The 25008-nt window shown below is 39.3% G+C and overlaps 1 protein-coding gene across 1 annotated transcript in view; it reads right to left on the bottom strand.

Annotated features, from left to right (window-relative positions):
• pinx1 (PIN2 (TERF1) interacting telomerase inhibitor 1) overlaps nt 1-18072 on the bottom strand; it is a 53148-nt gene extending 35076 nt beyond the window's left edge. Inside the window, exons 1-6 of the mRNA XM_061929255.2 lie at nt 17998-18072; nt 17295-17404; nt 11636-11728; nt 11326-11404; nt 10992-11081; nt 382-464 (exon numbers count right to left, since the gene is read on the bottom strand). Coding sequence (XP_061785239.2) covers nt 382-464; nt 10992-11081; nt 11326-11404; nt 11636-11728; nt 17295-17404; nt 17998-18016 — 474 coding nt within the window. The 5' untranslated portion in view covers nt 18017-18072. The remainder of the gene's footprint in view (nt 1-381; nt 465-10991; nt 11082-11325; nt 11405-11635; nt 11729-17294; nt 17405-17997) is intronic.
• Between the last annotated feature and the right edge of the window lie 6936 nt (nt 18073-25008).

The raw sequence follows: 25008 nt of genomic DNA, 5'->3' as shown, positions 1-25008 counted from the left end.
TGCTCTTGCCACCATCAGCGGCCTGGCTGGCAACGTTAAAAAGCTGCACGCTGTGACGAGGATAATCTTGGGCCGAGGGGCTGGCTCATGAGCCAAACACTTTAGTGTAGCATCAGCACCAAAGGTTGTCCCGGGTAATTACCACCAAAACGACACACTGGGTCAACAAAATATGGAAATCTAAGCCTCACACGAAGAAACAATGTAAAGTCAACTGGATTACGAATCTAAATATATATAAATGTTGCATCCAATAAGAGAATTTGAACATTGTCTTATGCTGTGCAATATTACTTCAAGGTTTACCTAAACTTTTAAACACTCCTAATGAAGTGTTACATTTACACTTTTAGTAATGGGGTGTGTGTGTGTGTGTCTTACTTGCTCGGTACTTGTGTCATTTTTTGCTCTCTTCCCAAAGATACAGTTGAGGTCGGTTGTACTTCGAGAGGAAAGGTCTTTCCCTGAAAGAATATGATTGTGTATTCAAGTTACATGTATTTATACATTCTTAACCCTCAATATGGAACTGAACAGATAGTTTAGGCTAAAATGAGTCAAACTTGTCAAAATTTTGTGAATATTCAAACAAGTCAAACCTTTTCAAAATAACCTTTTAGTCTTTATGCATCATTCTTGTGTTATTAACGAATTAAAAAAAAACTAAAAACTATTAAAAAAAAAAAAAATCATTAATAATTTTGGTCTTAACTGTATCTCTCTTTTTGAATAAATTTTCATTTACGAGTTTGTTAAATGTTAGATTTTGAGTTAGCAGTGACTTAGATGATCTGTAATGATATGTAATTGAAAAAATACAATGCATTATGGCCATAACAATGCTGATAACAAAGGTGAAAAAAAATACTTAAGCAATGCATCCCATGTGGCTTTCATGTGTTACATATCCAGTTTATGAGCATGGGAAGGGCGGAAGGACACCGTCAACTGCTGGGGCTGTCGCCAGCATGGAATTATAAAAATGCAGACATCTTAAGTGTGTTGATGGCGGCGTAGTTCCAAACTGAAGAAAAGGGAGCTTGCGTCTCTCTCTTGGGGATAAAAAGGTAAAGAAAAATAAACTTGCGACAAGTTGGACTGCACCACGCCTCCAGGCTACCATTTTCAGGCAGGGCCTCAAAGACTCTTGGCGCACACACTGGTCCGTCTCGGGCCCTGAGTCCTGTTCGTACAGCTGCATCCTCTTCCTTCAGCGCGCCTCTGATAACATTTGGTTATTTATTGCTCTACAACCTCTATCTCCCTGCCCACTCTTGGCTTTTGGAAGTCACTGCACATACAGGTCTGAGAAGCTGAACCAAGAAAGCAACTTAAAATAAATAGGAAGGGGGGGGGGGCAACATAGGTCAAAACGTCCAGTGTGACCTTTTGGAGGTTTAGAAGAGGAAGAACATGTCAAAAAATTGCAGGCTTTCAGGTGAAAGTGCAAATGTGATTACAAAAAAGCCCACTTTTCCTTTTAGCGTTTAAAAGGTGGCCGAAATGGCAACAACGTATAGTTCAGTAGTAGTTCAACCGGACCAAAAGATCACTGCCAGTCTCCAGTATAGCAACACTATTTTCAAAGTGAAAGGTTAAAAAAAGAAACACTTTTAGCTTTGAATATACACGTAATCCAATATGATCCCTCCACACACACCAGGTGTGACAAAAACACAAGGAAAGAGGGATGAATTGTGCATCAAGCTCCCCTGCAGCCATGACAGGTGAAAGATGGAGCTTGCAATTAAAACTGGGTTACTGTTTTTTGCTTTGGGCCTGCTCCAAATAAGCAGCAGAGATTTTGATGCTCCCCCGCAACACCCCCACTCCACACACACACACACACACACACACACACACACACACACACACACACACACACACACAAACAGGCCATCAATCCTCAGCACTGGTAGTGAGAGGGCTAGCACGAACAGGATGTCAATTAAAAGCAGCTACCAGTAAGTGAGAGAGCGATATTTGGAAGTAGAGCTGCATTATTATGGCTAAATAATAATCACGATTATTTACATCAATATTGAAATTACGATTATTAAGGGTGTAACGGTTTTGCAGATACCGTGGTATTTCGGTTTCAAAGTCCTCACAATAATGCCGGGACGCGTGACAGTAGAAAAAAAAACTTGGTGTGTAGTTTTTTTTTGGCGTTTTAACGTTGGCTCGGTCTGAAATAAACTACATCTCCCAGAATACTCTTGAGCAGCGCGGGACCAGCAAGGTGGGGGCAAAGAACACCGTAAGCAGGAAGTAAAGTGTGTTTGTAGTAGATGAGAAGAATAGTTGTTTTCGGACATTTCATCAAAATCTGTCAAGAAATTTTCAATTTATGTTGCTAACAAACAAACAAACCTTGGCAGAGGTGAGAAAGTCTGTGTTCTGCAAAGCAAAGCGTGCCAATTTCGTCTCAATTGTTTCAAAGGCGACACAGACAGCCGGTAACGTCGCAGAGCACGGACAGAAATCACCAAATGAACTGTACATCGTAGAAATACGAGTAAACTGAAAAACCTCTCGATGAATCCTCAATCCATCCATCTATTTCCACTGCTTGTCTCTCTCTCGGGCTGGAGCTTATCGGTCTGCGCTCGGGCGGAGGTTGTGTGGTTATGTAATAAAGTTGTGAAAATTGTAATGAAATAGGATAATAAAAAGGCTAAATAAAGGTTATAAATATATTTAAAGACAAATCTGTGTTTTGGTTCATTAGAATGAACACAAACCGCTATATCGCCACGGCGTAGCAAAGTTGGGAGAGTGGCCGTGCCAGCAATCTGGGGATTACTGGTTCAATCCCCAACTTCTACCATCCGAGTCACGTCCGTTGTGTCTTTGAGCAAGACACTTCACCCTTGCTCCTGATGGGTCATGGTTAGCGCCTTGCATGGCAGCTCCCGCCATCAGTGTGTGAATGTGGAAATAGTGTCAAAGCGCTTTGAGTTCCTTAAAAAAGGTAGAAAAGCGCTATACAAGTATAACCCATTTACCATATCTCATTACATGGTACTTTTAGCTCCATTTATCAATTTGCTGCTTTATAGCAGAGCCTGGTAATAATGCCAATGATCAACTTCAAATACTTGTGGCAGCCAAAATCGTGATTGTGTTTAAAATTGTATTAATTGTGCAGCCCTATTTGGAAGCTTCAATAAAAAAACACTGAAGTTGCTGTGACTAGCATAGTAAATCATAGCAATTCTCTGAGAGTGCATTAATACACCCCTCTAATAGCTATAAGCAATACTGGGATGACAGAATAATTAGATTGGACACTTGGTAAAAGACATGGCATCGTTGGCTTTCCAATATTTTAGAACTAGCTTTAGCCAAAGTTAGCATGTCTTGCCAAGCCACGGTTTTGCTTTTTCCAACCTTGACAATCTAGTCCAAGGCTATAAACTAAATTGTTTTGGGGGCCATATTCCCAGAGAGCTAAGGACCAGGGGCCGGACTTCTCTCAGTGCCCTCCAAAAGTATTGGAACAGTGAGTCCAATTCTTTTATTTGTGTTGTAGACTGAAAACATTTGGGTTTTACATCAAAAATGAATATGGGACAGTAGATCAACATTTCAGCTTTTATTTCCAGATATTTACATCTGGATCTGATACACAACCTAGAATATAGTACCTTTTGTTAGAACCTACCCGTTTTTAATGAGAGCAAAAGTATTGGACTGACAGGTGTGTTTTGTTGCCCAGGTGTCTCCAAATTACATTGATTATTCAAACAATAAATAGCACTGTATTTCTGAGCTCAGTTTCAGATTGGGTAGGATAGGTTTTGCCTGTGCAGACTGCATTTAGAGGTGGAACCAACATGAAAACCAGAGAACTGTCTATGGGTGAAAAAGAAGCAATTGTGAATCTGAGAGAAGATGGACAATCAATCAGAGCCATTGCACAAAAATTGGCCATAGCCAGTACAACCATTTGGAATGTCCTGAAGAACAAATAAACCACTGGTGTATTAAGCAACAGACGTCGAATAGGTAGACCAAGGAGAACATCAGCAGTTGATGACAGAAACATTGTGAGAGCTATAAAGAAATACCCTAATACAACTGTTATTACTCTTAAATGAGGACTTTGTAGAATTTGTTTCACGTCAAAAACATTGATACTCTTGAACAAGACCCCCAGAGTGTTGGCCTCTGTGTTTTGGGAGACGCCTAAGGTATATATTAGGGGGGAGATAATCTCTTCTATAAATTAAGAGAAAAGACTCAGGAAGAATAAATTAACTAAGCTGACAACACATACCCTCGCTAGACAACTCTTTCGCTGTCTCTCAAAACTCAGATGTTTACAAGGAAAAGCTCTCTCTATAGGCAGAACTGGATAATCTTACGTCAGATCACGCCACTGAACAAATGCTCCGCTCAAGATTCCAGTTTTTGGAACATGGCGATAATGCCAGCATATTATTCACCCATTAATTACGCCAGATATCAACATCTCATCATATTACACAGATTCAAACTGAGTCAGGTGCAACCACTGATGACATTGAGATAAATAGCGTACTTAAGGACTCGTCTGCTCAATTTCTACCCGTGACCAGGATTACTTTTTTAATAATCTGGACATCCACTCAGTTCACCAGTCCGCTGCGATAGAATTGGAGAGACCAGTCACTGCTGCAGAACTGAATGTTGCAGCAAGGTTGGACTAGATGTTAACCTTTACGAATTTTAACAAAAACTTTTGCCATGAATCTGCCCCTTTATTATTGAATATGTACAATTAATTATTTAAATCTGGCCACCTCTCACAAACGCTTAATCATGTGTCGATTTCTCTCCTCCTGAAATACTTTGTATCGTCCTATTAGCCTGTTGACTTAGACATAGACTTTTGTCATTCAAATGTGAACTTTACAGTACAGATAAGAACAACATTTTGTTGCATTAGCTCGTTGTAGTGCAGGATAATAGAGCAATAAGGTGTAGATATAAATGATTAGATTACTGTACAGTCCTTGGTGGGGGTGGGAGGAGTCTCTGCAGATCATTTCAAGCTGGAAAATGTGTGCACGGTCAAACAAAGCTCCCATGTCACTATACGGTAGTACTACATCGATGATGCAGCGCATTAGAAGAAAGCACCCTGGCCTGCATACTTACAAAGGTAGCAAGCTCGGTAGCGTGGTCTTATGTCGCTGTTTTCTACATCAAATAGATTTTTAGTGCTGAAACTACTTTGTGGCTAAGTAGCGCGTTAGAGTCTACAGACACAACTTTTTCCCTGGCATTTCTAAACCTTAAACGCATCTCTGCCATATTATGTCACTTACCTATCTTTTCCGACTATCAGTGAAAGTGTCCAAAAAAATGCCCGTGAATTGTCTAGTGCTGTTAGGATAGAAGTTGGCAGCGCAAAGTTGGAGACAATGGCAGAGGAGACATGTCTTTATCATGTAAATCCTCATGGCCATACCTAATCAAGTTCATGCCACCTATCGAGACCTCACTGAGTAACAACACATTTCGATGTTTATTGTGCACCCACAAAAAAAGTTCCTGTTGCCATCCAACACAAATTTAAGGACACACATTCAGGTATTTCCCAAAGTTAACATAATAATCGATAGCTAAGCTAGTCATCGCAAGTCACTCAGAAAGCAAACCTAGCATTTACACCAGCGAGAAACATGTCTTTTGGCAGCAAAATGTATTGTGTGTGTGTGTGTGTGTGTTTGAATGCACATGCGTGCAAGCATTTACAAAAAGGCCTTTAGGTAGGATGATCTAGTAAAAATGACAAGTATAACTTTGGTTTGTTATTAAGAAATATTTGTGCAAGTTTTTTTCTCAAAACAAATTTGTTGTTGCCAATTTCAATATTTGTGTAGATTATGGCAGTAGTACATAATGGGGCTAATAAATATAGGTATTACTAAAAAGACAGCCAGATCCATTGCAAGACTACATTATTAAAATAAAAGTAAATTCTAGATGATGAAAAATGCCTCTCACTTGTATAGTAGAAGGTGCGAGGCCAAGTCAAGAAGTTGTTCAACTCTGACATTTAACTTGGACCCAGAGAAGTCGAGAAAGACACTAAAAGACACGTGTTTGCGCCCAACTTTTTGCTTTTGATCTGCGTGAGGATTATGGTTCATTTTTCATTCAAACGGGAAGATATAAACATCCCATCAGTCAGACATTGCATGTTAAGTGATTGTTTTATTATGGTCGTAGTTTGTATTTCTTGTTTAGCACTTAGCAATAGTGCTAATTGATAGATCTGCTTCTCACTCAGCTTCTAAAACTTGTAGCTCATCCTCCTTATTTGCAGGCTCAAAAATACAAGATTCGGATTATCATTCGTCCCAAAGTAGTCATCATTGCTCTCATTAAAACTACCATGATTAAAAGGTAGTAGTAGTTGTAGGAAATAGCAAATGTTTTGATGCGATTTTGAAAACAATGCTTAAAACGACCAAAATAGTCAGGATTAATTTAAAAAAAAGAAATATGTGTGTGTGCTCGTCTTACATAGGACTGTGAATAATAGACAATATTCCCCAAAAAGTGAAGTCCCCTTTTAAAGGGCATGTGATACTGTGTTATTACTTTCTACTTTACTAATCTCTTTTTATTTAATTAATACTGGTATTGTATTCATTTATAGTGTATCTGCTGTTAATTTGTTGTTGTCGTCGCCATCTGTCATGTTTCTCGTCTCCACAATTATCACCTCTGTCTTAATTTTTTCTATTCTCTCCTACAGTTGCGTCAAACACTAAATATATCCAAACACTTAATAAAGTTAAATGTAAATAATGCAACAAGAAAAGTAGTCCATGTAGCTGGACTGGAAAGGTTAATAATAGAATTTAAAAAAATTATACTAAATGTTATGTGCTCTGCAGAGCAATCAAATATATTCCCGGCAGTTAGAAAGTAATCAATTTGTACGAGAGACACCTATCAGCCACCTGCCATTAAGCAGTCAAAATTCCAAATCAATTATTAAGATAAATAAGAGAAGCAAGCGTCACTTTGGTTGCGTAAAAAGCTTCATCTGCAAAAATAGGTCTGGAGGCTGGTCTTCTTGTGAACACACCCTTCCTAAATTTCCCATTAGGCGTCTTTCCTTTCCTCTTCCACAGTAGACCGATTTCTTTGACAGGTGCCAAAAAGTCAGGTGCTTCCCTTTTTTGGAGGGCCCAAACAGCTGGTGAAGAGAAGTGGAATGCAATTCACCGAAATAGTCTCAGGGGACCATCGCAGATTATTGGCTGATGATGGGCTGGAGTACAAGTATGTCCCGGGGCAAAGACAATGAAACAGTCAACACAAATGTCCGACGGAACATACACATTAATCACTGGTCAAAACGCATGAGAAAGTTACTGTTAGGGTCACTTATCAAGGGGCTATTTTAAGGGCTCCAAAATTGTATGCAGTGTTAAAAACTGAGCTGGAATAACATTTTAGCTAGTTAGTCTGACAGCCATACTTCACCGTCTGGAGTTGACCCAGCACAGGTAGCAAACATCCTGATAAACTTTAATCTGATGGGGTCATCTGCTATGTCCACATAAATGGACAAGCCAGATGCCCAAACAGGAAGCAGGAAGTAGCTGCTGAATGACGTAGAGATCTTCCAGATGTTTACCGAACTAAGTGATCACTGATTAATTACTTTAACAAAAGGTCAATAACCGGAAGGGTCGCTTTATTTTTCTGCAAACAAAAATAACAAGCAACATTTATCTAAAAATATTTTTTTCTTTGGTTTAATGCAACTTTTAATAAAAAGATGAGACTGTTGTCATTGATGACAGCATGTGAGTCGTCAGCATACCTAATGGGAGCGTAGTTAAGCAAGCATTTAAAACGGTTTTGGTTTTTCTTTCTTTTTTCTATACGTGCAAAACATAGGGAGTAATCGAGATACTGTTTCCCTCTCACTCTCTACTCTGGAGTAAATCTCCAAGCTCAGGGAGAGAATGGCCACTGTGTTCAAACACGCTGCCCAAAGCTTGTCATTTACAAAAAAAAGTACAAAACCCAAAACCAGTGAAGTTGGCACGTTGTGTAAATCGTAAATAAAATCCGAATACATTGATTTTCAAACTATATTCAATTGAATACACTGCAAAGACAAGATTCTTAACGTTCGAATTGGTAAACTTTGTTTTTTTTGCAAATATTCGGTCATTTGGAATTCTGCAACATGTTTCAAAAAAGCTGACACAAGTGGCAAAAAAGACTGAGAAAGTTGAGGAATGCCCATCAAACACTTATTTGGAACATCCCACAGGTGAACAGGCTAATTGGGAACAGATGGGTGCCACGATTGGGTATAAAAGCAGCTTCCATGAAATGCTCAGTCATTCACAAACATGGGGCAAGGGTCACCACTTTCTGAACAAAATGTGTGAGCAAATTGTCAAACAGTTTAAGAACAACAGTTTTCAAAGAGCTACTGCAAGGAATTTACGGATTTAACCATCTACTGTCCGTAATATCATCAAAAGTTTCAGAGAACCTGGAGAAATCACTGCACGTAAGGGGCAATGCCTGTGACCTTCGATCACTCAGGTGGTACTGCATAAAAAAACGACATTAGTGTGTAAAGCATATCACTACATAGGCTCAGGAACACTTAAAAAAAACACTGTTAGTAACTACAGTTCGTCGCTACATCTGTAAGTACAAGTTAAAAACTGTACTATGCAAAGCCATTTATCAACAACACCCAGACACTCAGCCGACTTCATCTAAGACGGACTGATACAAAGTGTTCTGTGGTCTGACGAGTCCACATTTCAAATTGTTTTTGGAAACTGTGTACGTTGTGTCCTCCGGACCAAACAGGAAAAGAACCATCCGGACTGTTATAGGCGCAAAAGCCAGCATCTGTGATGGTATGGGAGTGTATTAGTGCCCAAGGCATGGGTAACTTACACATCTGTGAAGGCACTATTAATGCTGAAAGGTACATACAGGTTTAGAGGAACATATCATGAACGCCCTGCTTATTTCAGCAAGACAATGCCAAGCCACATTCTGCACGTGTTACAACAGCATGGCTTCGTAGTAAAAGAGTGCGAGTACTAGACTGGCCTGCCTGTAGTCCAGACCTGTCTCCCATTGAAAATGTGTGGCACATTATGAAGCGTAAAATCTAACAACGAAGACCCCAGACTTTTGAACAACTTAAGCTGTATGGGAAAGAACTCCAACTGAAAAGCTTCTAAAATTGGTCCTTCAGTTCCTAAATGTTTACTGAGTGTTGTTAAAAGGAAAGGCGAAGTAACACAGCGGTAAAAATGCCTATGTGCCAACTTTTTTGCAATGTGTTGCTGCCATTGAATTCTAAGTTAATGATTATTTGCATGTGATGAATGCTTATTTAGTGCAAGGAAAAGAAAGAAAAGAAAAAACTGCATCAGTATACATAAAGATGCATCAATAATAATAAGATTTTTGAATCGAATCGTAGCTCCTGAATCGTAATCGAATTGTAAGGTGGGATTGAACGCACGACCTTGTAATATATGAATATATATTTTGATTCCGAAGAAATAGCGATTGTTGAAAGACCGGAATTGACACTGTGGCGCATTTTCTTACATGTGAGTTGAAAAATAAATTCCCCGTAGATCCATGCTGATCAGGGTCTCCACACATTAACAGCCACAAAAAAAATGACAACCCTCCCAAATATATTACACTATATACATCCATTCGTACATTTTATTACTATAATTTATTTTCACATAAAAACCCCCCACTAATTTTTAAGGTGTTGTGACTTTTATTTTGTTTTGTAGTAGCAGCGACTTCCTCCCGGTTAACTTCCTTTGTTTTCACTTTATCGAAGTGCACATGCAAGGGACGTCGAGGCCACATCGGGGCCTGTGCGCGTTTAAACTGGAGTCTGATAAAAAAAAATCCCATTTTACTTGCAGTATGAACAGTCAGCTGGAAAAAGTCAGATCTCAAAAAAATCCGATTTGGGCCACTTTGGCCTGCAGTGTAAACGTAGTCTAAATTTCAACTAGTATACAAGAGGTTTCACTCTGTGCATTGTTCTCAGCACCTGAGCGGGTTCGTTCAATAGCAGAATTGGTTGAACAGTGTAAACCCCTGTGAGTCATTCACAATCTTTGTTATGTGAGTGGAGGCGGGACTGCTACCGACTGAGCCTCACTAGTCACGACTTGCTAGTGAGAAGCTTTGCAGGGCAACAAAAAAATCAGAAGGAAAAAAAAAAGCTTTCGAATCCAAATGTCTCATTGTGGGAATTTTTCGGCTTCAAACCGAATGAGCAATATGAGCCCATCAACACGGACAATGTATTGTCCATCAAAATGTGTTATCGGCAAAGACCTACCGATGGCAGGTTATTTGAAAATGTTATAAAGTAACAAATTAGTGGTTCCTGTCCAAGCTGTTACAGCTACAAAACTGTCTGTTAGCCCTTTAATCTCCCAAATAGAAGCGTCTCACCCTTAAAGTATGACCTAGTGCTTACTCATTTTGCTCTCCAGTCATCCTTAAACACCAAGTTCCTCCTTGTGCCTATCACCCAGCAAGACTTCCTGATATGTAAAGGAGTAATGAAAGTTAAAGGTTACATCATCATGAATAACCTCCCCGAGTAGTGACCAGGGCCAAATGACCTTAGGGAGGTTGACAGATCTCTGATCAGCGTCTAGAGCTGTGAGCCATGCAAAGTGGGCTCAGTGAGGGGTAAGGGAGGGCGTCTGGGTTGGATGGCATCAAAGTTAATAAAGAAAATAGTGACGTGTAGCCAAAATCCTTTTTTTTTTTTCCTTTCTTTTTTTTAATAAATCACTTAAGCAGAAGACATGATAAAGTTTTGGAATGCAAGTAGTAAATTTGTTCAAGGCAATTACTGAGAATGAGGGATAAGTTGTCATATGTAAAAAAAAAATAAGACATTTGTCGATTGTCGTTTTCAATAGAGGACTCTTGGTTGTGACACTCACCTTTTGCAAATTTCATATAATGAACTCGTTTTTTGGAGGTCTTCGACTTCTCTTCCAAGCTAAAGCTGTTCTGTTCTTTCGGCAGAGGTTCTGCAATTAGCAAAATATATACCGGTAAATATATATGAAATATATACACACAGACAATCAAAGTTACATCAGTAACACACAGTACTGTGTCCGTTCTCCACTCCCTCATAACAATGTGCATCTCCTGCCCTGCAGCACCCTCTACTGTCCCTCAAAAGTAGCGTCAACACAGAAAAAGTTCAATGATGTAAACGACCACAAAAACAACTTGGAAGAAGTTTAAAATATATATTTTTATCATTACCAGTGTTTTTTTGGCCATGGCAGTTGTTTAGCTGAGCAAGAAGGTCATTGAAATCATCTTGGTGGGTGATCCAGTTATCCTAAGCACAAAGCAGAAAGGAATCACTTGTAAATGTAGGCATGGAATTAACATGGTACAATTAACTGAGACATACGCTACCAGTTTAATATGTGAATTACAAATGAGTAAAAGTATACACATATGTACAGAAATGTACGGAAAATGCAGAGTTGACATACTTTACAAGTTTGCATGCAAAAATATACCAGCAGTAACCTCAACAAATGTCCTAAATACTTAATAATCTCACCTCATGGCTTTCTTTGCCTCCAACACCATTGTGGTCGTTTTTAGGTTTCACCTTGATGTGGTCAGTGGCTCCTTGTTCATTTCTGCCAAGGCCCTGCAAAGAGTAGTACAGCCATATATGTATTACTCATTGTGTCTTTAAAGTAGATTTGTAGCACTGTATGTCTTTATACATGTGGGAAAAACTCGCAGATTCATGCTTCTTTCCTCACAGAAAATAGTTCCTGAAAAAAGTTGAATTCATTTTAAGTCCATAATATTTGCATTTTGTTTAATAATAAAGCATAAAATGCGCAACATACAGCAACCCAGTGGCCCTAGCCGGCGCTTCAGAAGGAAATGCCTTCACAGGACACGAAAGCGTGGTTGTCATGGTAGCCTGATGACTCGGCTAAAGGCTGTGACTCCAATTCCATCCAGTCTTCTATCACCTTTTCAATTTCATTCATTAGTATTGAGTAGGTACATTATCAGGCCATACAGTCAAACTAGGCATTTTTATGGGTGTGTCACATATTCCTTGAGGGTTACGTTCCAAGACCCTCAGCAAATAACTTAATCATCACCAGGGTTTCCCCCAGATTGCCAATATAATTTTGGCGGTGGGGGAGTCATCGTATAATTTTCATAATCAGTGAAGTTGCATAAATTGTCTTTAAAATGGACCCAAAAAATATTAAAACAATATATACATATACACACACACACACACACACACACACACACATTATATATATATATATATATATATATACACACACATACACACATTATGTATATATATTTGAAATCTAATCTGTTATTAGGTATAACATATATATTTCCTACTTAATTTTGCTCTATTTTTTAATTGTTGCTTAGTGTACAAGGTAACACAGGCTGCCCTACGTTTAGCCCTCCCTGAATGTTTAAATTTAGTTTGCCAAATATGTGAACAGTTCTTTTGATTAGAGATGAAAAAAAAACTTTAAGTGGTTTATTGATATTTCCCACGAAAAAGTCACAGTAGAACTAAGCACACAAAAGATAGTAAACAATACTCAAAGGCTCAATATACACATGATGTGCACATACATTAAATTATTAATGCAGTTTGGTATAAAGTGAAAAAAAAAATGGACCAGGTCATTGACAGGTTAACGAAAAGCGCCATATACCTTAGACTAGTCGCCAGCCAATCGCATGGCACATATAGACAAACAATCAATCACACTCACATTCATACTTATACTTAGGGCTGGGTGATATATCGAATATACTCCATATATCGCGGGTTTGTCTCTGTGCAAAAAAGAAAATGACTATATTGTGGTATTCGAGTATACGTTCTCACGCAGTTGCTTTTAGCTGCGGCCATTACACTACAGGCTCTTCTCACTCTTTCTTGTCTCTCCTTCTCAGAGACAAAACAAGCGCACCTTCTTACATACGTCACATACTGTCGCGCGTGCAACGTCATACGCCCCCGCGGAGGAGACAGGTAGCGGCATGGGTAACATTAGCTGTGATGCCAACGGAGCGGTACGAGAAGTAATAAGAGAGAGAGAAGGTGCGAACCTGGTAACAAATGAAGGAATAATTAATTCCAAGAAAAACAGCACGGGGTCCATCGTCTGGCGGTGGTTTGGCTTCAAGTGGGAAGATGTAGAACAGACAACCGTAATATGTCAAGTATGCGGCAAAATCGTTGCTACAAAAAGTAGCAGCACTGCTAATGTGTAGCATCATTTGAAAAGTCACCCGCTAGAGAATGAAGAGTGCTTGAAACTCTGCATGTCAACATCTCGGCCGGTGCCACACCAACAAAATGCCGAAGCAACCATTTCCAGATCAACATTGTATGAAATAAATAGTCAACAACAGGAGATAACTTCCGCAGGAACCAACCACATAGCGAAGGACATACACTATTTGATTTCTTATTATGCAGCTCATTTTTATGTACAGTTTTTTAAATATTTTGTGTGACATCATGCACAAAAGAGCATCTTTATTTGTTTTAAACTATTGTAGTGGCGTTCTGTACAAAAAGTGCACTTTAATTTAGTGTTGTTTGGATATGTCATCTTAGTGACATCATGCACTAATAGCTTGTTTTAAAATGTCTCTGACAATCTTGCACTTTCTGCTTTGGAAATGACATGAATGTTTGTGCCACTGCTTAATAACTGTTTAATAAATACAGTTTTGGTAAATTGACTTAGTTTAAAATGAGCATATATTAATGCAGTATGAACACGAATGTTTTAATGTAGACACATAATCATCATACTGGTGTGATTATATGCATCAAGTGTTAATTCAAGGCTAAGGCAAAATATTGAGATATATATCGTGACATGGCCTAAAAATATTGAGATATTAATAAAAAGCCATATCGCCCAGCCCTACTTATACTTTGTGGTTGCTAATACTGCTGGCAGACTTCGTGAGAGTTTTGGACCGCGATCTTGTAGCACTATTGCTAATCGTTTCAAATAAGAACAGCTCTCACTGGGATGTTGACTGATGAAATGGTTGTATATTTCAGCGAATGTGCTCTCCATGAGCTGCTAAATTAAGAATAATCCTCAGATAAAAAGTGCTTTTTAAGAATGTTGTGATGGTTTTAGGGTGCATGCAATGTGTTAAGAGCCATGTAGTATCAAGTTGGTAGCTTGTGGATTTTCATAGTTGATCGACTTCCACATTTGGTGCCTCAACCTTCTACTATACAGATAAAATATATGATTCATAATCGAGCATGAATTTTTGCTAATGTAATGTAAGGCAATACAGCAGCAGCAGCAGCTGAAGCTCCTTTTATGGCAGGTCGCAACCAATGTTATTAGCAGCTCAAGCTAACTAGTGGCTGGCTACACACGAGTGGTTGGAGAAGCAGTGTGAGAAAAGTTGTTCAGCACCGTAAGCGCTTACAATAATGTCGCTATAGCTGAATTAATATGCAAGTCACAGCACCTAAATGAGACATTGTTCCCAGTTTTGGGATATTTTTCAGAGGGCTTTATAGGTGCAATAGATGAATCCCATTACCTGCATTGTTTGTCATCTTTAACTAGAAGTTATACACAATTTAGAATGCACAGAAAAGGGAAAGAGTGGTGCTCTTGTGTAACTAGAGATTGTGGATGTAGGGATGATGTTCGAAACCGGTTCTCCCGGTTGTTCGATAAGAAAAGAACCGATTCCATGGACTCAAATCCCTTTTTGAGAACCGGTTCCCGTTATCGAGGCCACTATAGTAAAGAAAAAGAGTTGGTTCTTTATTCAAATCCCTGGGAACGAATACCGTTTCACAGGAAATGCCCTGTGGCACGTCCCAGAAAATGACGTATCTCAGTCATTAGGCGGCAGATACAGAAGCAGCAACAAGGTTTATTATATATATATATATATATATATATATATATATATATATATATACTTTTTTGTATTCTATTTTAGTTACTTTGAATTCACAACCCCCTGGCACTGTTTTGTACTGTTTTTGTACTGTTCTGTACCGTTTTTGTTTCTCGTCTGTTTGTAATTGAAATTTATAAATAAAGGTTTAAAAAAAAAAAAAAAGGGAAAAAAAAAAAAGAAGCAGCCGGAAAAAAACACCTCAAGGCATGGCTTAATTTTACAAAAAAATACGACGAGGAAACGGCTATCTGCAATCATTGCCAGGCTTCGCTCTCATGTAAGGGGGGGAAACACAACAAGCATGTTGAAACATGTTCAGGCCGTACATAACCTGAACGTTCGAGAAAGGTGTCGTGGAGAAGCAGCGACAGAGATGACGAAGCGCGCCCCTCTTCCTCTACTTCAACCTGCAGCGCCAACTCCAGTAAAAGTGCTGGTGAGTAACTAACGTTAACTGTTGCCGGTTCATTTCCATATCTGCTCACTCGTAGCCTTTAGGCTAAAATAAGGTTACCTTTTATGTCAACCAGAACTGCAGTAATGTTAGCTAGACTAACGTTACCTAAGCATAGTCTGTGGCTAACGGTAACGTTAACATTAGCCCTTTTGAATGTGTCTGATAACGTTAACGGTATCTTGTAGCCTACACCACTCCAGAGTTTGCAGGTCTGTCTAATAAACTAGTGCTTTCTTTCTTTCTTTAGTTTATTTCATACATGAACACACTTACAGCATAACACATCACAGTTTCATATCATTTCACTTTACATCATGTCCGAAAAGGAGTAGGAAGAAGTAAAGCTTATTTAATCCTACCCCTTTCCCACTTCAGAGCGTTTACAAATATATACATAATTTACTGACCTTTTTATAATAAAATAACATCTGTGAATTAGTATATACAACAGTTTTGTAATATGTAATTAATTCAGTCATTATTAATATACTGAGATGAAGAATATCTTATTTTCAATAAGGTTGAAAGTATTTCTCATAATTCTTCTTTGTACTTTGTAAGCACTATTAATTTGAACAAACTCTTAAAGTGGATCATATCAGTACAATGTTTATTAACTTCATTACTTAATCCATTCCATCATTTAATTCCACATACTAATGCTAAAGACTTAATAACAGACACCCTAGTCTTCACATTCAGCTAATTTCCCCCCTAATTCTATGCTGTGCCTGTCCCTCATTTTCCCTCCAGGACAAGGACGTGCAGTCATTCCTGGAGGAGGCTACACTGATGGACCCCAGAAGGATGTTCCAATAGCAGCAGAAGTGCACTTTTTGGAGAGCTGTATTATTTTCAGTTTTGTGCCCAAAGGCCTGACTTTATTTAACACTATAGTATTATTTATACACCTATAGTGATCACAGAGACAGGTTGTTTTTGTGTTACTGTATATATTTGTTTTTCTGAAAAATCCCACTTAATATACTTTGGGTAACAACAGTCAATATTTATTTTTTTTATTTTATTTTTTTATGGGGGTAACAACAGTCAATATTTGTTTATTTTTTCTTATAAAATAAAAGTGAGCTTTTGTTAAACCAAATACTGTGTGTTTTTTTCCATATACAACAACCTATCTGGATTCGATAAGAGAATCGATAAGAAATCGGTTCGATAAGAGGATTCGATAATGGGCTCGAACTCGATAATTTCTTATCAAACATCATCCCTATGTGGATGATAGATAAAATTCCAAAAAAGGTGCGGCTCCCCTTAAAACCCAGCAATACAAATGGCGAACAGGGTTAATGTTTTCTGCTTGCACATTTTAAACGCTCAGCAGATGTTCTTAGCGCCATATACCTTATAATTACTTAGCTTCATCACATAATCATGTACTTCTTAGGCCATAATATTTATAAATCACATCTCCAATTTCGTGTGCCTCACAACACGAAGGTCCTGGGTTCAATCCCGGGCTCGGGGTCTTTCTGTGTGGAGTTTGCATGTTCTCCCCATGACTGCGTGGGTTCCCTCCCACCTCCAAAAACATGCACCTGGGGATAGGTTGATTGTGGCAACACCAAATTGGCCCTAGTGTGTGAATGTGAGCGTGAATGTTGTCTGTCTATCTGTGTTGGCCCTGTGATGAGGTGGAGACTTGTCAAGGGTGTACCGAATCCAGCACCTCCCGCGAACCCGCAAGGGACAAGTGGTAGAAAATGGATGGATGGATGTCCAGAAATAACTGAACCCAGAACTCACGACATAAAGAAATATTATTTCAAACACAAACCTTGCCTTTGGACCAGCCCATTCGCTCCAACATCTTCTGACCAAACCTGGAGTCATCATTGCTCCAGGTACTGTTCCTTGGGTCAATTGACCACTTCTGTTTCCTCCGGGCTGGAAAAAGAGAAGCACTGTTATTATACAACTAACTACAGATAAAAGAAAATCGACACAATCAGACACCGAATAGCAGTTCAAATTAGTTTTTTGGTTTTTTTTTTACATTGATTATCTGTCTGTCTGTGTTAGCGACTTGTCCAAGGTGTACTCCCCGCCTTCCGCCCGTATGAACCTGAGATAGGCTCCAGCACCCCCCGCAACCCCGTAAGGGACAAGCGGTAGAAAATGCATGGATGATTCTATTCATAATTCACGTGAATTGGTCTGAACAATATTATTATTGAAGCTAAATTGCTATATCACGAAAAAAAACTTTTGTCACGCTATAATGTAGTTTGAAGTTTATCTGATGCCAACTCATAAACTCTGAACAATTATTGTAAATTCACATGACAACGCATGTGCTAACAGACAATGCTAACGCTGATGCTAGCGAGTCGAACTTTGATTAGGTAACGTTTAACGGATAGTTCCACAAACGACCACTTTTCTGGAGCTTGAACACACAAGACACGTATATGCGCGTTGTTAAATTAAAGGAAAATGTCACATTTGTATGAAAATACTTTTTATTTAAAATTCCTTACGTTCAGCAAGCATGGACATCTTCCTGGGGTCCTCTTGAGTGGGAGTCTTACAAAATGCCTGACGAAAATATGACGCCCATTTAATCGCCTGTTTAAAATCATACTTGCGTATTTAAAGATTGTTGTTTGTTTATACATTATAAAGTGTCTTTTTTTTTTTAAATGTACTCATCATTGTTTAACATTTTTTTTAATGCTTGTTGTTTTATAAAGACAACCAGCAGATGCCGCTGCAATCGTAAGAAAGCATCTATAAAGTTGCACTAATTAGTTTGCTTGCAATTTCGTTATAAAAATATAATATAATATAATAAAATATAATAAGAAACATTTTATACACAAAGAAAACTAATGGATGCTGCTTTTAGACAGAAAACACAACATTATATTAAAAAAAAAAGACACAAATTGTAAGTACAATTATTCTCAAGAGGAGAAATATAGCCTTAGAGAAACATTGTATTTAAAACATTTGTATGCACGCACAACACTTAAAACCTTTAGTATATCAGTATGTCATACTTGCCAACCTTGAGACCTCCGATTTCGGGAGCGGGGGGGGCGTGTTTGAGGTGGGGGCGTTGTTGAGTTAAGGGTTGAATTGTCCATCCTTGTTCTATTCTCTGTCACTATTTTTCTAACCATGCTGAACACCCTCTCTGATGATGCATTCTGCTTCGTCTCCTTGTTGTGTGCGCAGTTGTGCACTGCACTCTCTAAAAGCCCTAGATGTTATTGTCACATATGCATGTACAGTAGATGGCAGTATTGTCCTGTTTCAGAGTGTCACAACATTGCTGTTTACGGCAGACAAACTGCTTTACGGTAGACGAAAACGTGACTGCTGTTGTTGTGTGTTGTTGCCACGCTGGGAGGACGTTAATGAAACTGCCAAACAATAAACCTACATAAGAAACCAAGAACTTGCCCTCGATCATTCTACAGTTATAACGTGATTTGGCAGGCACCCTGTTTATATTGTGGGAAAGCGGACGTGAAAACAGGCTGTCGTCACGTCACTCAGGTCCGCATGGAGCTGAAGGGGACGTGGCCTCCAGCTCCGCCTGAATTTCGGGAGATTTCCGGGAGAAAATTTGTCCCGGGAAGTTTTCGGGAGAGGCGCTGAATTTCAGGAGTCTCCCGGAAAATCCGGGAGGGTTGGCAAGTGTGCAGTATGTGGAATTACATTTTGGAATGGATTAAGTAAATAAATCAAACAACGCACTAATCCAGTTTAAGACACTGTTCAAACTACAAGTGTTCACAAAATACCAAGCAGAAGAATTATGATTAATTTAATCTCATTCATTCATCCGAATTACTTTACTATTTATCTATTATAACTTTAATTATTGTGTATATGTTTATATGTATAATATTTATTTATGTATTTACTTACTTATTGCATATTTATTTATTTATTTATTCACTGCTCTGTTATGAACAGAGAACAAAGAAATTGGATAAAAAGGGGTTGGATTAAAAAGCTCTGCTTCTTCCTACTCCTTTTCGGACATGCTGTAATGAAACAACTGGAAATATGTGATGCATTACATTGTAATTGTATCGTATGCATGTTCGAAATAAACTGAAACTGAACTGAACTGAACAGTACAGGATATGATCTTTGCAGCAGTTTATCTTCACCTATAAGGGTAATTCTGTGTTAAACTTGAAGGTGTGACACATACGGTCATGTTTTAAAAGCAGCCATCTCACGCTTTCAAAAAAGTAAACACCCTTGGCTGGAATGTGGAACAGCTGGATTCCTTGGGAATATTGATGTCCTCTTATGTAACAGACCAAGATGCAATGCTACAGGATGACAGTAATGAACATGATTTAAAGTTGAGCCATGTTGGTGGTTGACTTTCATATAAAGCATGCCTATGCTTGTGGTCTGGGTGTGTGGCGGGCTTTGGAGTCAAAAATAACTTTGTTTTATTTCATATTGTGATCACAACAACACATTACAAGTGATTTAAATTGTTGCCTGTTCGACCATGTGCGTGCACTTGTGTTATGAAACGATTGTACGGTGGGAAAAACAAACTCACTGATACGAGCAGCGTTGTGTTTACATTTCAAGGCTATGGATAGTTTAAATAAACTCAAAATACCCAGGAAGCTGCATGCTGCGTTCTTAGAAATCCCCCCCAAAAACGCCCTTCGAAGGAGGTGGGCGCTAATGGAACAAAACACGCTCTGAATATGTATTGCAAACAATCAAATGATTACGATTAATTTAATTAATATTTGTTGGTGTTATCGTTACCTACAGTGCTTCACTTATTCAACATTTTGTTGTTACAGCCTTATTCCAAAACTGAATGAGTTCATTTATTTCCTCATAATAACAATGTGAAAACTTTTTCTTTAGAGCTTTTGGACATTTATTCGAAGAAAATAAAATACCTACAAAATCACATGTACATAAGTATTCACAGTCTTTGCTCAATACTTTGCTGATGCATCTTTGACAGGAATTACAGCCTCAAGTCTTTTTGAATACGATGCCACACGCTTGGCACACCTATCTTTGGGCAATTTTTGCCCATTCCTCTTTGGATGGAAGCATCAGTTCACAGCCATTTTCAGAATGTTAAATCGGATTCAAGTCTGGGCTCTGGTTGGGTCACTCAATGACATTTACAGGGTTGTCCTGAAGCCATTTCTTTGATATCTTGGCTGTGTGTTTAGGGTCGTTTTCTTGCTGAAAGAGAGCAGGTTTTTATCCAGGATGTTTCCATAGATTACTGCATGCATCTTTCCCTTTATCCAGTTCCTGCCGCTGAAAAACATCCCCACAGCATTATGCTGCCACCACCATGCTTCACTGTAGGTGATGAGCGGTGACTGGTTTCCTCCAAACATGAAGCCTGGCAAAGAGTTAAATATTTGTCTCATCAGACTAGAAAATTTTGTTTCTCATGATCTGAGATTCTTTCAGGTGCATTTTGGCCAACTTTTACAAAGGAATGGCTTCTGTCTGGCCACTCTACCATACAGGCCTGCAAATGAGCATGTAGCGCACTCTTGACCTATTTGTGAATCTTTACACAGTTGGATTATACTCCTGCCGACTACATTTCATCTGATACAGCATCAGAAACACCCTGGTTGTTAGAACAGTCTAGATCTGGATTATGTGAAACACCAATCTGACCCGGGATCTGTGTTTAAAAACGTCTCTGTGATGGGATTATCAGCACGTTGTGTAACAAACACTTGAAAGGCCAAATGAGGTTAAGCTTAATGCTAAAATGATAGCTAACACCAGAGATCAAGAAAATCCTATAAGATTGTAAAGAGGTACCAAGTACGCAAAAACGTATTTGATGACCTCAAGTCCAACAAAAATAATTACGCACAATTCCTTAATACACTATTGTGGAGGGAATGATCTTTTTGTATGAATTAGTAGAACATATGAGATTCAAGGAGAAAGTATTATTAATAGACTTAGACTTAGACAAACTTTATTGATCCACAAGGGAAATTGTTCCACACAGTAGCTCAGTTACAAAGGTTGGAAAGGGTAAGGATGGAAAGGATAATGCACACAAGGGCACAAAAAGAGGGCAAAAACAAAAGGTATAAAGTAGACTAAAAATGTACCATAGTCAATCAATCAATTAATCAATCAATCTTTATTTATATAGCCCTAAATCACAAGTGTCTCAAAGGGCTGCACAAGCCACAATGACATCCTCGGTACAAAGCCCACATACGGGCAAGGAAAAACTCACCCCAGTGGGACGTCGATGTGAATGACTATGAGAAACCTTGGAGAGGACCGCATATGTGGGTAACCCCCCCCCTCTAGGGGAGACCGAAAGCAATGGATGTCGAGTGGGTCTGACATAATATTGTGAGAGTCCAGTCCATAGTGGATCCAACATAATAGTAAGAGTCCAGCCCATAGTGGGGCCAGCAGGACACCATCCCGAGCGGAGACGGGTCGGCAGCGCAGAGATGTTCCCTGCCAATGCACAGGCGAGCGGTCCACCCCGGGTCCCGACTCTGGACAGCCAGCACTTCATCCATGGCCACCGGACCTGTGCCCCCCCCCCCCCCCCCCCCCCCTCAAGGAAAAGGGGAGCAGAGGAGAAAAGAAAAGAAACGGCAGATCAACTGGTAGCAATATAAAATATAACATATGTAATATTTAAATATTATATATACAGTATTATTACTAAAATCATTTTGTTGACTAGCACCACTTTACAACTTTTACAAATATCCACATCTTGCAGATGATTACATTTCAACAGGGTTTTTATTGTTAATGCAAAAACAAGTACCGGTAGCTATTTTTAATATTAACAATAGGAGGGAAAATACTTTCACACTTTTCAATATTTCATTTGAAAGTCCTACATATTTAAGTCCAATTGTTATTTTCTGGGGAAAAGAATAAATATACCTGTAGTTCAGGTCAGTGAGCGTCTGAAGGATTAACTCGGGCACGTCCAACCGGTAGGAGGCCACGGGGAAGACCCAGGACACGTTGGGAAGACTATGTCTCCCGGCTGGCCTGGGAACGCCTCGGGATCCCCCGGGAGGAGCTGGACGAAGTGGCTGGGGAGAGGAAAGTCTGGGCTTCCCTGCTTAGGCTGCTGCCCCCGTGACCCGACCTCGGATAAGCGGAAGAAGATGGATGGATGGATGTTTTTACTTTTTCTCTGAACTTCTTATTTGATGGCAAAGAGGACAAGTGTCATGATAATCACAGAATATCAAAGGGAATTCAAGAGTCTGGCTGCACAGTACAACTTGGGCACTAATTTATCGTATTATTAAACATAAAATGGCCTTTTTATCTTGAAAAAACTGAACATTTGGAATTTCAAAATGTAATTCATAGTCACCCCAAAAGAGTCAGTGTTTTTTTCCTGTGGCTCTCATATACAAATGATCTTGAGAGATCCGGTCACGACAAAAAGAACCCGCTGGAGAAAAAGTGTCCAGGTCTGTCTGCGTAGTGCAATTTGATCAATAATTTACTCTACGTTTTGACCCGAATATGAGAGAACCTTTGATCGGCGTCTCAAAAGTGGTGTTGTCCTATAGCAGGGGTCCCCAAACTTTTTGACTCGGGGGCCGCATTGGGTTAAAAAAATATATAATATATATATATATATATATATATATATATATATATATATATATATATATATATATATATATATTGTCTTTATAATCCGTTTTGTCATTTAACATCAATTAACATTGATGTTCATCAACATTTAACATTGTCACGTTATCGATGGGAAAATTCATTTTTAGACAATATGATTTGCCTGAGCGGCTAGGAGATACCAAGAGTAACAAGCGGTAGAAAATGGATTAGAAAGGAAAGATTAAAAAAAATAATAATAATAAAAATAAAAATAAAAATAAAAATAAAATGTTTTAACTTGGGACTTCCTGTGGGCCGGATTTTGGATGCTGGGGGGCCGGATCCGGCCCGCGGGCCGTAGTTTGGGGACCCCTGTCCTATAGTCAGGGTCTAGAGATTTATATAGGCAAACCAAACGGTGGTAGGGAACTACTCATCCCCAGAGCTTTTCCTCCTGTCACTCACACACACCAGTGACTTGACAAAGAGGCCCGCCGGGGGGGGGGAAAAGGTCTCAGGTCAGTCTAGTTATACAATTTGATCAATATTTTACCATATTGACCAAAAAATAAAAAAATGTTTCCCTTGAAAAAAAATCATACAAAGCTGGGTCATCTTATGGTCAGGGTCTAGAGATTCCTACACTCAAGCTAAGAAGCGTTTTACTCTTGTCATTCACACACAAATTAACAAAGGTAACAAACAACAAATGTTGATCAATGAAGCAGCTTAGAAATACACTATATTGCCAAAAGTATTTGGCCACCCATCCAAATGATCAGATCCAGGTGTCCTAATCACTTGGCCCGGCCACAGGTGTACAAAATCAGGCACTTAGGCATGGAGACTATTTCTCCAAACATTTGTGAAAGAATGAGCCACTCTCAGGAGCTCAGTGATTTCCAGCGTGGAACTGTCATGGGATGCCACCTGTGCAACAAATCCAGTCGTGAAATTTCCTCGTTCCTATATATTCTGGGTTTAAAGGTTGCCAGGAGAACGGTACATTTTGGACTGCATTGTGCCGAGTGTGAAATTTGGTGGAGGAGGAATTATGGTGTGGGGTTGTTTTTCAGGAGTTGGGCTTGGCACTTTAGTTCCAGTGAAAGGAACTTTAAATGCACCAGGATACCAAAACATTTTGGACAATTCCATGCTCCCAACCTTGTGGGAACAGTTTGGAGCGGGCCCCTTCCACTTCCAACATGACTGTGCACCAGTGCACAAAGCAAGGTCCATAAAGACATGGATGACAGAGTCTGGTGTGGATGAACTTGACTGGCCTGCACAGAGTCCTGACCTGAACCCGATAGAACACCTTTGGGATGAATTAGAACGGAGACTGAGAGCAAGGCCTTCTCTAGGTGACTAGGTTCTGACTTCTTCAAGGGGTGAGTCACTTTGCTTTATTCTTCTATTTTAATTGTTTCACTTCCCTTTTGTACTTGTATGGCAGTTAAGAATTAAAAAATATTTTTAATGGCAACAGTTTGACACAGTAACAGATTTCCTGTGATTATTTTGAGTATAAAACATTGTCTCCAACACATTGCAAGTGAGGGAGGTGTCGGCCTTCATCGTCATGGTAACAGGTTAGGTTATGGCATTCTTGGCACACTGCAGAGTAGCTACACCACCCCCCGTGTCGCCTAGTCCACCGAACTGTGGGAATCTTATTACAACACTAAGAGCACTGGGAGCGCTCCCATTGGCTGACGGAAGGCAAGCCTGCATGTTACATAAGAGGCGTGGAAGCCCCCCCCCCGACCGCCCTGGAGTGAAGACTAGACTTACACACAAACACGTTCGTTGATGTTCAAGAAGGACGCCCGCCACATCGCCACACACTCCTCTTCTGTGCCTCTTCTTGGAAAAGCTACAAGACAAAT

Source organism: Nerophis lumbriciformis, linkage group LG34 (assembly GCF_033978685.3).
Source record: "Nerophis lumbriciformis linkage group LG34, RoL_Nlum_v2.1, whole genome shotgun sequence".
Classification (NCBI taxonomy): domain Eukaryota; kingdom Metazoa; phylum Chordata; class Actinopteri; order Syngnathiformes; family Syngnathidae; genus Nerophis; species Nerophis lumbriciformis.
The sequence above is the reverse complement of the archived record's forward strand: the minus strand, read 5'-3'. Positions and strand labels throughout refer to the sequence as shown.